Here is a 15,772-nt window from a genome sequence, read left to right on the forward strand (position 1 = left end):
ATCACACTTTGATACATTGCTATCCTTCATTGAAGCTGAAACATTAGAGAAAGTCTTCTGTTTTCCTGCATGGGGACACGAAGAACAGCAAACGCTCATTTGGGGATGTCGGCCTTCCTCATAGCCATTTGGTGTGCATGTGATATGGCTTTAAAAAAAAAAAAGACTGAAGTTTTTTTTTCAAGAACTGCAGTGCAAATTCAGTGTTAAGCTTTCCAGCTATAATGGAGGAATTTAAAATGTTTAACACTAGTTTTGTAGGAATCTTTACCCCAGGGGTTCGTGGTGATTTTCTTGTCTCTTGAAATAATTGCATTGCTGCATCTTATTTGATGCAAACTGAAAAGGCCAGATTCAGTTTGGACTGTTGTACAAGAGCAGAAGATAACTTAAAAGGGGGGGAAAAACCCATAAGTACTCATCCCTAAAAAACAGCAAAAGAATCCGCTTTTTTGTTTAAAGCAGCCTTTCCCAAATTAATGAATGTTGGAGTAGGAAGCTGATTCCAAACCAGTGTTACGGGGAAAAAAAAGTTTAAAGCATCAGAAGTACAACTATGGAGTAAACTCAGTTTATTTTATGCAACTCTTTCTTTAACTCTTTCTTAGTTATAATAGTACAGAGTCCAAAGGTGATTTATATACATTTCTTGGACAAAGATGTAATTGTATCATAATAATAAAAGGAGTGGATCATGATTACATTTGTGGTCTAGGAAAGGTTAAGTCAATTAACTGGCAGGGTGTAAATCTCAAAAGAACTGGCTAAAGGAAGTGCAGGTACAAAGTGTAGCTTCCTGATAAGAAATGGACAGAGGAGAATAGGTTGTGTGTCTCCTCCTCCTCCTCCTCCTCCTCCTCCTCCTCCTGAAATAATGATCTGCTTGACTCCCAGCTACTCTGAACGGTTTACAAACTGTTAAAAATGTTTAAAAACAAGAAAATAGCACAAATCAAAAGGAATAAAGATGGCAGGGAAAACTAACCCGGGAGGGAGGGAGGGAGGGAAGGAAGGAAGGAAGGAAGGAAGGAAGGAAGGAAGGAAGGAAGGAAGGAAGGAAGGAAGGAAGGAAGGAAGGAAGGAAGGAAGGAAGGAAAGTAATGTCAATCATGCTCGCCAAAGGCTTGGGTGAAGAACCACATCTTCAGGGCCCTTTGAAGCACCAGTAGGGTGGGGGTTGTTCAAATCTTCGGGGGAGGAAACCTCATCCTGGTGGGAATGGAGGGGAAACAAGGCTTTTCCAGAATCAAGAGGAAATGACAGTATTTATTTTAAGAATTCCTACCCACTTGTGTGACATGATTCCAAACACTATGTCTGGCGTCTGCATGTATGTGTCAATGTTTGCATCCCTTGAGTTCCAAATTTCTGCTTATAATTTGCAAAACTGTTTGCTCCTCAGCCTACTAGCTTATAAAATTTGTCACCTGCTCTATCACAAGAGTTAGTTTCTCACTACGTTACAATATTCTGTAGAGCGGTTCTGCAATGCAGCCTTTCTGTGTCTTTCCAAAAGAGTAAAGCCAGCTAATAGCCTTTCGCGTATTGCATCTTGGCAAGAAGCAAGGAGCAGTATCTGCATGAGAGATCAGAGTCTATTTTCTCTCCTCCTACCTCCCCAATCAGTGTGAGTTTATCTCCAGCTTTTTGTTGATAAGGAAAGTCTGAGCCATATTGATGGCAGATGGTTTAAAGTGGATTAAGTTTGCACTGTGGAATTTGGGGAAGCCTAACAAAAGCATGAATGGATTAATTTGGGCGAAATGAAAAATCCAGATAAATATAGGGTGACTGCCCCTTTGAATTTGAATCAGAGCTTAGCATTTTGTGTATTATTTTTAGAGTTGATTTGAAAGTTTTAAAAATTTGGACTGGGCATTGTGGGAGACCGGGATATGAAACATTTCTCCAAATTATCTCAGTTTACCCTTTTCTATTGCTACCCAGCCTGTTCATTTCTAGCTATCCTTTCAGGTTTATCCTAGGTAAAGTTGCTCTACTTCCAGAAATGATGCATTACTTATTATATACTCTAAGGAAATGCAATTTGGGGGTATAACTGACTGCTGAAACATCAGCAATTACATTTTGTAGTTGCACCCTATTTTGTAGGTGCAGTTCCACAGGAATATGGGAAAAATATAGAACCTGGTATTGGGTGCAAAATGTTGCTTTCCTGAGTGTGTCAAAGAAGTTACTTTTATTCTTAAAAGCAGCCAATCAAAACCTGATGTTGAATAGGGGAAGTTGCAGAATGAAATGTTTTTCCCAAAGTCAATGTTTTTGTGATTTACAGATTATAATTTTTAGATTTTTCATAGCACAGAATCGAGGGTATCTGGCCCAGGTAAATGTGACAAATGTCACAGCTATTTGATGCATTAAAATCTTAGCATCAATTTCCACAATAGCAGTTATAAAAATCTTGAACCTTCTTTCATCATATATCATGTCTGACTGTGATGGCTTGCTTTTCTTATCAAATTCACTTTCACTTCAACCATTATATATAATCTCATCTAACTAGGAGTGGCCTAGGTTCAAGTGATCCTAACTTCTCATTTGTGCATCTTTAGTTCATCAGAGCTATCTGCCTGATACCTCAGCCTTCCACCAGTTTGTCATAAAAATCACAGCTGCTACACTTTTGCAGACAGTGCACATACATAATTGAAATGTTTTTCCACCAGCAGTCCTCTCTGCACAATGATTTTTCATAATGGGCCTTCAGCTGCCTTATGGTCCCTTTTAAGAAAGCAGGGTTCATAAATTAACTCAGCTATCAATTAAACTTTATTTTTTCCTTTTTTAAACTATTGGTAAAAAAAAGAAAGATTTTATTTAAAATACTGAGGTTTTGTAAACACACTCTACTAACTTTACTAACAAAACATTTTTCCCATGCTGTAGTTGCAGCTTGCTGAAATAGACCAACCTTTCCCAAGCCAGCATTCTCCAGATGAGTTGCAACACCTGGTTTCATTGTCAGGATGCATGAGGGATGCCAAGTGATCCATAAGTGCCCAGGAAGAGTGGATGGAAATGATGGAATGTAGTATATGTTGGCTAGAATCATTGGGGATGGTTGGGTATTGCTACAGGTTTTGCTTCTGCACTATTGCTTGTGCACCTGTATACTCTACCCCATATAAATAAATAAAGGATGACTTAATTGTTGATCCTATACCTGTTTACTCTGAAGTGACACCTATGGAGAACCAAGGCTCCATCTAGTCCTCTTTTGTGGAGTGATCTTTGATAGATGCCTAACATAGAGCATAAACAGTGCCCTGCTGGCCCATCTTGTCAAGCTGTTTGTTCTCACAAAGGTCAACCAACTGCACAAGGAAGCCCCCTAGCCTTCCAGCAGATGGCCTTCAGAGGCAGTCCCATTGCCATCAAGGCTAATAGCCATTGATCCCCATGATTTTCATGAACTGGAATTGGACATCGGTCCTATTGTCCACATTCTGTAGTATGCTACCCCTGCATCTGGGGCCTCTGTTTAAGTTGCTGATGCACCACTGCTGCATCTCATGCCTGCAGATTTCAGAAAGTAATAATTTGTTGAGTGAAGAAGTACTGTAAATCACCAGGAATCCCTAATTGGCGGATGGATGGATGGATGGTTGGATGGATGGATGGATGGATGGATGGATGGATGGATGGATGGATATGGCTTTGTTATATCAAGCCAAATAAAGATGGCCAATACATAGGTTTCCAAAGAGTATACATAGAGCTATTTTTTCATTATTATTATTCTATCTTTAAACTACTTATCTTTATAGGTGGGAAATCCCATTGTGGAAAGTCTCTTTCCCCTTTCTCCTCCTTTTTTATCCTGTGTATTCTTTGATTTTGCACCCTTCTTTGACACAAGTTAACATTCCCAAACATTATGGTAGGAAAGTGCCTTTTTCTGGCACTTTTTTTATTCCCTCTCCCCATCCCTATCTCAGTAGGAGAGTTTGAATGCATGTTAGGGAAACAAATGTTTTCGATTTTCAGTGCAGTTATCTCAATTAAGTTCTGTTTCTCTGTTTTTCCATTTGACTCTATATCTGCAGAATAGTTATAGCCAATTAAACTTCCAGTTTAGGGATGCCTGTAGCAATTCCTTTGGAAACATGATGGAATCCCTGAGTTGCAATTCAATCATCCATTCTGCTCTTGCCTGTATTCACACAACATGCTTAATCTGGTTAGTGTACTAACTTTGCTCTGAGTTTGCACAATACCCTGAACCATAAACTAGTAATGTAGGCTGGGTATGCAGAATACTCTAAGCCATCTAGACAAAACAGTGAAAACAAACCAGGGTTCAGATTAACCAAGTTTAGTGTGTTGAGTGAATGCAGCTGCTAGACTTTGACCTAGAGAAGTGTGTTGTGTGAACCAAGCCAGGATATCTTTAAATATTGACAACGGCAAGGTCTGTTTCCCGGTTTTCTCTTCACTTCTAATCCCTGCAATTCCTTTACAAACAACAGAGGTGTGCAAAATACAGTGGTACCTCGGGATACGAACTTAATCCGTTCCGTGACTCTGGTTGCAACTCGAGTTGGTCTCAAGTCGAGGTAAAGTTTCCCATAAGGTTCAATGTAAATAAGGTTAATCCGTTCCGCCCTCCGAATTTGGTCGCAACCCGAGGCAAATTTCCCCATAGGGTTCAATGTAAATCCGGTTAATCCGTGCCGCCCTCCGCCCGAATTTGGTCGCAACCCGAGGCAATTTTCTCTTCAGAGCCTTACTCCCGCCAAGCCTGCTCTGCATTTTCTTTGGAGCTATGCTAACACGCACACCAAAAACCTTCGCAAAACACCGCAAAACACACCACAAGCCTCACCGAACGTCTCCTTGCTACCGCGACCTCACCCACAGGAAGCCGCGACCACGTGGCAGCAGGGAAAATGGCTGCGGATCCGGTTCATAAGTAGAGGCAAGTTCGTATCCCGAGGTACCACTGTATACGAATAATCAGAACAGGTTATTTTGACTGCAGACATTCAGTTTAGAATGCAAAAGAAGAAAAAGAAAATCCAGGGGCCTTGTTGGCACTGCAGTTTAGTTTGGAAAATGTGAGGCAGCCTGTAAAGTATTCCAATCTTAAAAAATCCATTTTCATACCTGCGTCCAAGTCATTTCAAAGCAGCACATAGAGCATTCAGTAAAGAATATTTGTTAAAGGGTGCAGGGAGGACTATTCACAAGAAACATTCATGCAGGAAAAGCTTGAGTGAAGAGAAATCTTTAGCAGTCACTATACAACAGTGGCCTCCCAGTTTCTGTGGGGAGAACAAAGAGGGTGGAAAGACCCCCAAGGCAGAGCCCTCAGAGTTGGGGCAGGTAGGAGTGACTAGGTTCTTCTCCCAAGCAAGTAGCTACGTGGTTTGTTGCTTTTCAAAGACCTGATGGAAGCAGCCAGATTCAGCTGGGAAAATGAATTGATCCCATCTTTATCTCTGAAAATTTCTGGAGATGAGGTCTAGGTTTTGCAGTTTTGGGGGGGGGGTTGTCTTCTTGGCATTTAAGGGAAATCACTGAGTGTCTGTGAAAGGAGGTACAATATGATTATTCTTTTCGGATTTTGCCAAAATATGGGTCCTAAGCTTTGCAAAAGGCTGTAAAGGCCGTTGCCTTATCCAATTTTTAGCAGTCCTACAGACTTTGAAGTTCTCCCTACGTTTTCTTTTCTTTTTCTCTCCTTTGCAGCACTTAATTACAACAGCAGTTGGCGGTCCCAGACACCCTTCATTCTGAGGGGTCCATAACTCAGAGGCTTTAATTTGCAGTGGGCTAAACCTTGGCAGACAAAGAGCCAATTTCAGAATCCAGTCTGCAAGCTCTAAATCTAAATACAGTGGCAGGAGACGTTTCCTCCAAGTAGTAAAATATTGTTCCACCCATCTCTTTGGATGGGAGGTTTGACACCCTCTGCCTGAGGCTTGGCACTGCCGCCCAGTTTTTTTTAGCCAAATATTTAATTTAAATATTTAATCAGGAACTAAAAGTTTACAAAGACCACAGAACGGGCCACATTTCTGTGGCAGAAGCACTGGTTGAAAAGGCCCTACTGTTGCTCAGCAAGGAGGTGTTGATGGGGCTGTTTCTTCTGGATTTATGCATAAAGGAATTCTACAGTTCAGTCATTGAATTAAGTTTGGTGCTTTACGCCTCATTTGTTTACCTTTTTCATTTAGTGGCTGAATAACCTGCAAACTCCTTTCCTCCTCCCTGTTTGCTTGTTTGTAAGAGCAGCTCTGCCTGTTTTTCATCAGAAAAAATCAAATCCCTTTATTTTAATGTGTTAATATTCAGTAGTCAGGTTTGGAATACCGACTGTCAAAAAAACAAGGTAAATCCAAACGCTGAAGAACAAATGCTTGAGCTGGGACAAAACCTGGTGCCTTAATAGGTACAGTGATGGTCCTTTATTTCTGAAATTTGTCCTTTAGATTTATTTCTTGTTCAAAAACTTACTTTTGTCCTTTATCTTGGCCATTTCACTCTTAGTTACTTATTTATAAATAAATACATTTATAAAATGTTTACCCTGCAAATAAAATACACCATTTTAAGTGGCACCGCGTAATGCCTAGTCTTTCACATTCATGTGAAAAATTCAGAAATTGAATTGCCTTTTTGAAATAAACTTACTGTTTGATTTTAGATGTTTTTATTAGAAGATGCAAGCTTTTCTTGGTTTTGCTCTTGAATTTTCCTTTGTAAAGCAAAGCTATAAACATAAACAATTAAAATGTTTGTGCTTGTCAACTTCCTTCAGATGTGCCCCTTTTTCAGATTTGTCCTTTATTTTTACCAAGAAAATAGGATCACCATATCTATATCCCTATTTGGGCATTCAAGCTGTATACCGGGGCTTACATTTATTTATCATTATCCACTTATTATTTACGAAGACTCACACGATGTTCCAACCGATAACAACGTTGAGCGGCTTATACTTCGTAAGAATGGCGGTGGTCTTTAATATCCTGCAGTCGATTCCATCTTCCTATTTCAGAGACTGAGTCCATGTGCTCTGGAGAAACTGAGGATGATAGTGGCGTTGGGGTGATCATCAAAAGGGGGGCATTCCCACAGTAGGCAGGGTTTGATGCTTCCATCTGGGACAGTGTTTTTTTTTTTTTAAGAAAAAAACCTGCATAATACCTATTTTTAAAATTTATTTAATCAATTTATAAGGCTACCTCATGACGGGGACTCTAGGTGGTTAACATAGGATTAAAAACTCAGACACAGTTCGGCAATTATATGCAACACACACACACACACACAGAGTGGTGCTTAAAAGTTTTTGAATCCTTTTGCATTTTCAACATTTTTGCATAAATATCACCTAACATGTGATCTGTTCTCCACACAAGTCCTAAAACTAGATGAAGAGAACCCAGTTAAGCAAAGGAGTCAAAAACGTGATACATGTTCATGGATTTATTGAGGGAAATGATCCAAAGCTACATCTTTGGATGTGGCAAACATAGGTGAAAATTCAGAAGGCTTCACAACGGTCTAAGCACCACTGTAAATTTATGCATATGTATGAGGATAATGATTGTCAGCAAATGGCATTTCAGTTAACCTGGCTGCCATGCCCAGGAAAATGGCTATGTTCTTAAGGCATTATGAAAGTCCAACTGGATCTTGGGGGCGGATAGGTGTTTCAGTGAGCAGGTGCTACACAGAAAAGGCCCGTTTCCTGGGTCCTGTCAGATGATCTTCCCTGATAGATGGGACCTGGAACATCCCCTTTAGAAGGACTGATGGGGCAGGTGGAAAACAGTAAGGGAAAGCCACTCCTGCAAATAGCCTGCCCTATGGAACAGCCTCCCTCTGAGATGTAGAGGGCCACCACCCTCCTAGTCCTCCAGAAGGCTGTTAAGCCAGGATGTTAGGGGAGCCCAATCTGTCTCTGGGTGTCTTATGAAAGTGTTACGTGGTGCCTCAGTTCTTACTTGTTTTTTCCTTAGACTGTATTATTTTAGCGGGTTATGGGTTTTTATATTGTCTTTATAAGTATCGTTTGCTACCCAGAGTGATGTACTTAAGATAGGCAACTATAAAAAAATTCCAAATTAATAGATACCTCTTAGGGCATGTGATGCAGTTTTCAGCCCTCACCGTCAAAGGAGGCCGCAGGACCTCACCACTCATCTCTTTGCTTTAGCTTCTCTGCACCATTTCCTGGTATATTATAATGTTATGCTTCTTCTTCAGGTGGACCTACCATGACTTCTTGAATCGGTATCGAGTGCTTATGAAAAACAAAAGTATTTCGAAAAAGAAGGATAAGACACTGATCTGTAAAATGTTATTGGAAAGCCTAATTAAGGTAAGATGTCAGAGTAATGTTATCAGTCGATCGATCAATCAGTACTTTGGTAGAAAAGCCAGCATCACTTCAGTCCCAAATCCATAATTCTACTTCTCCATTTAACTATACAGGTAGTCCTTGTTTAGCGACTGCCTCATTTAGCAACCATTTGCAGTTACAGTGGTGATGAAAAAGTAACTTTGTGACCATTCCTCACATTTATGACCTTTGCAGGTCTGTAAAGCAAAGGAAAGCTGAATTAAGATCATAAGCACAGTTGTGGTTTCACTTAGCAGCCACTTCGCTTAATGACTGAGTTGCCAGTCCCAATTGTGATTGCTAAATGAGGACTACCTGTAGTCCAAAGACCTGAAAAATCTTTGTAATTCTGTCAACATTTTGTTGTAACTTCTTTGTCCGAAGAATGGGAAAGAGTAAGGGTGACAGGATCAATGGAATTATTGATTTGTCTGGAAGGACCATTTTAGAATAGCTGAATTTTACCCCTTACTGAACAATTATTTGGCTGTCATCATGTTCCTTTTTTAATCATACTTCATTAAGTGCCAGCTTGGATACATCATATTTATCCTATGATATTTAATTTGTATTTGATTCAGTCAAGCGAAACACTCAGATTAGGTCACACATTGCACTAAGCATTGGTATGGTTAACTGAATAAACCACAGTTGTGAGATTCACACATGCTAAATTAAAATCCGATCACATTGCAGCTTAGAGGCAAAAAATCAGGGTTCTGGTAACACCTGTACTGATGACAAATTTTATTAAAAGACATAAGCTTTCGTGAACTACAGCTGACTTCAAATTTGTGAGCTAAAAAAGGTGCTACCAGACTCCTGTTTTTTGCCACCATAAACTAACACAGCTGTCCTCTTATTATGGCTTGAACTTAGTGTGAACTAAGTTTAAGATTCTCTTTAAGGCTAATGTAACTGATCCATTACCCTAAGTCTAAGTAAGGAATGACTGATAAAAACATTAAAGTGCATTGAAAATCTCAGGTAGAAGAATTCTTCCAGCTTCTGGGAGGGGAAGGACAGAGGGAGGGAAGGAAGGAAGGAAGGAAGGAGGGAAGAAAGGGAGAGAGAGGGAAGGGGAGCAATATAAGCATTTTAAAAACCTTCAATTTTCCTTTTATACTTTCCCAAAGGATCCTGACCAGTTTCAGTTTGGACGGACAAAGATCTTTTTCCGCGCTGGCCAGGTGGCATACTTGGAGAAACTGCGGGCAGATAAGTTCCGGGCTGCCACCATTATGATACAGAAGACAGTGCGTGGCTGGTTGCAGAGGGGGAAGTACAGGAAAACGAGGGAGGCGACGATGAAAATCCAGAGGTTCACCCGAGGATACCTGGCACGCAGGTAAGCATAAAGCATAAGGTGAACATTTTCCAAAGAAAATTTGCTTGCTAGAAATATGGGAGTTATAGACCCAGTATATATGGAAAGCTGTCAAGTTGGATACAGCAGCTTTGGAACAATGAAAGAAATGCATTCTTTTTTTATCCTAGGAAGGTTGAAAATTAGGTATATGAACTTTATAGATCATATAATAGAGCTTAAAGGACCATTTAGCCACTGAGTCCAATCCTCTGCTTCATACAGGAATACATATATATATTAAAACAACCCTGACCGATACCTGTCCAGCTTTCCTTGAACACATCTGGTAAAAGGGAATCCACCATCTCACTTGCCCTTGTTAAACCACTCTTCTAGGATTTTTCTTCTTCATGGTAAAATATTGTAGGCTGTAATCCAGATCACTTGACTAAATAAAGCTACCATATACTGAACTGTGAATGCTAGGGAAATCCTTCTGCTGTTTTCTCAGGCATATTCATAAGCAGGGAAATGCTCTGGGGTACAGGTTTGGCAAAGAGCCAAAGTAAAGCTGGGCATTGCACACATTGGTGCTCCTGCCAGCTTCTCCATTCTACTGCTCTGTTTAAATCCCATTGGGAAAATTCTGCTGTCAACACTCACACACACACAACGCAGAAAGGGTGAGTATATTGGACACTCAGTTTGGTAGCCACAACATAACAGTTCTGTGTTGCTTCTTAGAACTGATATGTTTAATCTTTCTAGATGAATTTGGCCACAGGACATTATATAAAGCAATGTTTCTCAACCTTGGCAGCTTGAAGATGTGTGGACTTCAACTCCCAGAATTCCCCATCACTTACTTTACTGTTAGGTTAACAGTAATTTCCATAGGATCCTAGCCTATCCCATGACCATATATCATAACTTTAGGAAGATGCAAACAAGAGGTGCTGTAGTTTGCAAGGCTCAACCTTGGTTTTTCAATTACAATCCAAAATGTAGTGATGTGGTTCCAACCCAAGTTTGCTACATTCCAAGGCATTTATTTTCAAGATTCCACCTAACCCAAAAAATAGATATTAAAAATAACCCCACCACAAAACATATAAAAAAGAATAAAAAGAAAGAACTCCAAAAAAAGCACATAAATTTTTTACGATGACTATATAATTGATGATTGACTCATCAATTGCTGGCAATGGATCATGGCTGGTCCTGGAGGAAGGATCAACTGACTGATGGAAAATCAGTACAGGAGTCCTTCTGTTAGGAACAATTGGTTGGTTGGTTTGTGTTGTCCTTCTTATTTATTGTTGCTAAACCTTATCATCCTTGCTGTTCTGCAGATTGGCTGATCATCTAAGGAAAACAAGAGCTTCCATTATTCTCCAGAAACAATATCGAATGTTAAGGGTACGCCATGCCTACCAAACCATCCGTAAAGCAGCCATCACAATCCAGTCCTTCACCCGAGGAATGTTCGTTAGAAAGAACTATCAAAAGGTTTGTTTATTTTGCGTTGCCTTCAGAACACATGAATTTCCAGTTTTACATTTCACTAGCCTTGTCTTTTCTGTTTTATGTTTCATGGAAGTCAGATACAGTCTTTAGTGTGAATCAGCTTCTTACTTACATGCGGACATACTAGCAAATCAACAAATCAAATGCTGGACATATTTGTTCATCTTCTTGTGAAGGAGATTAAGGGAGCTCATCTTTGATACTGTGCACCAGGGAATGTACATATCTATGTTGCATAATTTTGTTGTCTTAGTTCTGTTTAGCATTTCATAGACAATCACAAATATTTTAAAATATATTAAAAACAATTATACTAAAACAACTGTGGAAAATGGAGCAGATAGGTGTTAGTATAGTTATTGGCTATAAATATTTGCCATGTTATTTTTTTCCTTTAACTCAAACTGGACTCTGTTGTAAACCTGCAAAGATTTCATGACGTTAAAGATACTGTGGATGGTTTTGAGGACATCAACAATGCTATCAAACCATCAACATCCCTTTAAAAAATATTCAATTTGTCTTTACTCCTTCTTCAGTTCTGCATAAAAGTTTGCTTCTGAACTCCTGTTGCCTTCAGTGTAATTTAAGCAGCTTACTTCTCGGCTAGATTGCAAGCTTGATTTTACTGAAAGCTAGCAAAATCAGTTTACATTTGGCTGTGAATGCCAGATTTCAAAATACAGCTTATTTGCTATGTTGTATCTCTTAGTCTTTGTTGTTGTTGTTCAGTCGTTAAGTCATGTCCAACTCTTCGTGACCCCATGAACCCTATTGCGCCAGGCCTTCCTGTCCTTCACTGCCTTCCTGAGTTTGCTCAGTTTCATGCTCATTGCTTCAGTGGTGCTATCTAACCATCTCATCCTCTGCCGTCCTCTTCTCCTTTTGCCTTCAATCTTTCACAACTTCAGGGTCTTTTCCAAAGAGTCCTCTCTTCGCATTAGGTGACCAGAGTATCTGAGCTTGAGCTTCATTATCAGTCCTTCCAATGAGCAGTCAGGGTTGATTTCCTTTAAGATTGACTGGTTTGGCAAATCCCAACATGAAGTGAGAACACCAACCCATGCATTAGTAGTCAAGGAGTAAGTACATCCAGTCCAGTGTTCTATATTCTTATTAGCAGCTCCTGACAAAGTCTTAGATAGATGTCTTGTCCATCAGCTTCCATGGCCTGAGGTATCTCTTCCTATTTCGTTGGTAATTAATCTGGAAAGTCAGCCATCCTTTTTTAAAAATATAAGACCTGAGCCCAACCTTGGTATTAATCCTGTAACTTTGAGGTTCACTTTTAAAACCCTCAGTTGGATGTCATCGTGTCCAAACAGTACAAAGATTTTATTTTCTTTGAAATAACTTTCAAACTGGTCTTGAAGGATCAACTAGTGACATACTGATCGTGATATTACAAGTGCTATCCAATGATGCTTAGAATACGAGTGGGTACCCTATAACAACAAGGATAGTTGCACCTGTTCTGAAGCTGTTTGCAGGGGTGAGGCTCTAAGAACAGTAACTCACATCCTGGGGCTGGCCTTGAAGATTACCCCAAAACTGCAGTTGGAGCAGAAGGCAGCAGGCCCTCTGGCTGCTGAGCAAAAGCTAGTTTAGCATTGCAGCACCTAAGCTGCAGGGACTTGCACTGACTTTCAAGAGGTTTCTGTGTAAAATTCAAGGGGTTGGTATTAACCTATAAAACAACTTGGGCTTGCGCCCCGGATGTCTTTAGGACACCTCCAAAGAGGTTCCGTTGTGTCTGGGAGTAGATGCTCCAGCTATTCCCAGCCCAGGAAGCAAGAGAGACAGGACCCTGGAAGCACAGCTTTTCAGTTCCTTCAATAAAAAAAGAGTTAGCTTTTTTCGGCAAGCTTTTAGAGACTGGATACTTTTCTTTGTATTCCCACTTTACTCCTATTTTTGTCTGATACCATTACTAATGTTAATTTTTATTTTGAACTGATTGGGGATTTGAATTAGGTTCTAATATATTACGTGTTGAGATACCACATAATCTCTTTGCATCTGTGAGCTGTTTTGACCACTAGGACAAACGGGAGGGAGGAAGAAAGGGTGGGTGGGAAGGAAATGTCTCCCTCCCCCCCTTGTTCCAGTGTCTATTTCTCATCTGGCCTAGGGTTAGTTAAATGTGTTTAACCAAGAGGCAAAGGGAACATTCCATCTGCCCCTCTGTCTTTCTCAGTGTAAAACAATGGAGTTTAGATGAAAGGGAGGCTTTTCTGTCCCATGTGTTTCTGAATGAATGCATCTAATGAAGGTTGGGAGGCATTCACTGATAGTAGGGCGAAGCTGTTACTCTGCATCCAAGACGACTGTATTATAACCATTTAATTCTTTTTAATGAGGCATTCTGCTACCTAATTTCTCAGAGTAATTTCAGCACTAATGAGGGCTCCTGCTGAATTCAGATGATCTCCAACATTGCATCTTAGAGTTTTTGTAAGTTAGCAGTTTACAAGTTATTGGGAAATAAGGAAGGAAGTTGAGAAAGCACCTATATCAATATTTGGAAGTAGTTGCTGTAATTATATGCCCCAGGTGGGTTAGCAGTGTGTGTACTGCATAGTCTACCTGGGAAAATATTATATGTGAAAAAGCCCAAAATATTAATTAACCAGGCAATGTTGTTCCACAATTTTCAGCCTTGTCTGCCGTTTGCTTTTGGTATATTTAATAATTTATTACATAATAGGAAGAAACTCCAGGATTACATAATAATAATTCATCCCCACCTATTCAGAGGCATAAGGTATTAGTGTAGGTCAGCTACGTTTCATCATTCCTTCCATTTCTTCTGTAACTCCTTCCATGTAGGGTTCATCTTGCCAGCAATTTTTAATAGTTATTGCTAGATCTTTTCTTTCTGAGCTGTTTTTCCCTGACTCAGAACTTAGCCCACTTTCAGAGTACAGAAGCATAAACTGTAGATATTTCAGTGTTTAAGCTGCACAGACAGAAGCAATTGTTCTGCAATTCTTCAGAGGGCTGGCTTAATGAAGCCACAAAGAGAAGAACCTCAGGGCAAGATGGAAAGATTATCGAGCATCAGCCTGGAGAGATGAAACTTCACAGTTCCTGGAATGAGCCTTAGAACTGCTACTCAGGAGGTTGCCATTCTCATTGGTCTTAGACCAACACTTTAACCACTGCTCCATATTAGTGTATTGATTTTGTTGTTTATCTGATTTTTTTATCCTATCTTTGTGCCCTTAGGGACACAGTAATGAACCACTGAGTATTCATTTCAGTGCAATGTTGGTCTTTGATCATTCTGCCATCAGAGAGTGCATAAATGTTAATGGCTGTGCACTGTTCACTAGAAGTGTGAATTTGTATTTCTCATGTTCATGTCAACTTAGAAACTGCAGTGTGAATAGTATCACACACACACATGCTTCATTTTAACATAATTACTTTGTTGGATCAGATCCAAGTTGATGTCATCTGAAGATTGGAAGAAAATAGGTCATGTTCTACTGATACAAATCACTGGACTATTTTTAATAGATTAAATTGCTTTCTGACTCGTTTTAATAATAGCACACAAAAAAATACTGTCCCATATTTCTATGTAATACCTGTACCTGTAGTTAATGTAAAGGTGATGTATGGAATTAACCTAATTTTTGAAATAACTTGATACATTCAGCCACAAACTAACTGTACAGACTGCATTTTCAAAGCATGCTTAGCTAAAACAGAGTGGGCTAGTTTGTTTAGCTAGAGTATTAGAACTTCTGGCTTATGGCAAACCAAATATAGATTTGCTTTTATATGGGCCATTTCTCATGTGACACTCCATTTTATTGATCTCGGGGTTCTAGTAAAACAAAGTCCATCTTGCAAGCTTGATACTTGATACATATTCATATTTGATCTAATTCATCAGTTTGGTACTTAGCTACAGGAACATCATGTGCAGAGAAACTCAATAACTTACCTGCTTCCATTCTTGCACTTTTCATAATCTCCTAGCCTTAAGTTAACTCTGTAATATTCATCTTGCTGCCTGTGTATGCACCAACATGAATGTTACAAGAAATTGAAGACTTGGTGACTTCTTAGGTAGTTGAATGGACTACTGAGGCAAACGATAAGCTATGCTTAGTGCTGTTCTCTCATTATCACACAGGATGTCACACAGTTCAGAAGATTAGAATGTGGCTAAAAAATAAAGCACTGTTTGGTGATCAACGTTTTATGGAAAAACTGAACACTATGACTGTTAACATTCTCTAAGTAGATGTATGGGTTGTCCCATGAACTGCTTGTGAAATTTAAGGGTGGGGAAAGTTTTTCCCAGTGTGGTGTGCTCATGATGTATGGAATTTCAACTCTCATAACCACCCACAGTGCGATGAGGAGATTATGGAAGTCAGAGGACATCAAGAGACCACTAGATTAGGAACAGCTCTTGTATATCAACCTTCTGATGCACTTGCTATTAAACTGAATCATCCAAAGCTGGGTGTCCTCTAGAAGTTTGGTCTTAATCTTATCAAATCCCCAGCCAGGATAGCCATCACTGAGAACATTGGGAGCTG

General features: G+C 39.7%; 1 protein-coding gene across 3 annotated transcripts in view; it reads left to right on the forward strand.

Annotated features, from left to right (window-relative positions):
- The window catches only part of MYO5B (myosin VB), a 253,937-nt gene that overhangs the window by 173,614 nt on the left and 64,551 nt on the right, over positions 1-15,772 (forward strand). For all 3 annotated transcript variants that reach the window (XM_088152666.1, XM_088152667.1, XM_088152668.1), the window contains exons 18-20: positions 8,242-8,356; positions 9,514-9,725; positions 11,039-11,195. In XM_088152666.1, coding sequence (XP_088008792.1) covers positions 8,242-8,356; positions 9,514-9,725; positions 11,039-11,195 — 484 coding nt within the window. The remainder of the gene's footprint in view (positions 1-8,241; positions 8,357-9,513; positions 9,726-11,038; positions 11,196-15,772) is intronic.

This window comes from Python bivittatus, unplaced genomic scaffold (genome assembly GCF_059951505.1).
Source record: "Python bivittatus isolate LINGU-HERP-01145 unplaced genomic scaffold, Pbiv_v1 ctg000570_np1212, whole genome shotgun sequence".
Taxonomy (NCBI): domain Eukaryota; kingdom Metazoa; phylum Chordata; class Lepidosauria; order Squamata; family Pythonidae; genus Python; species Python bivittatus.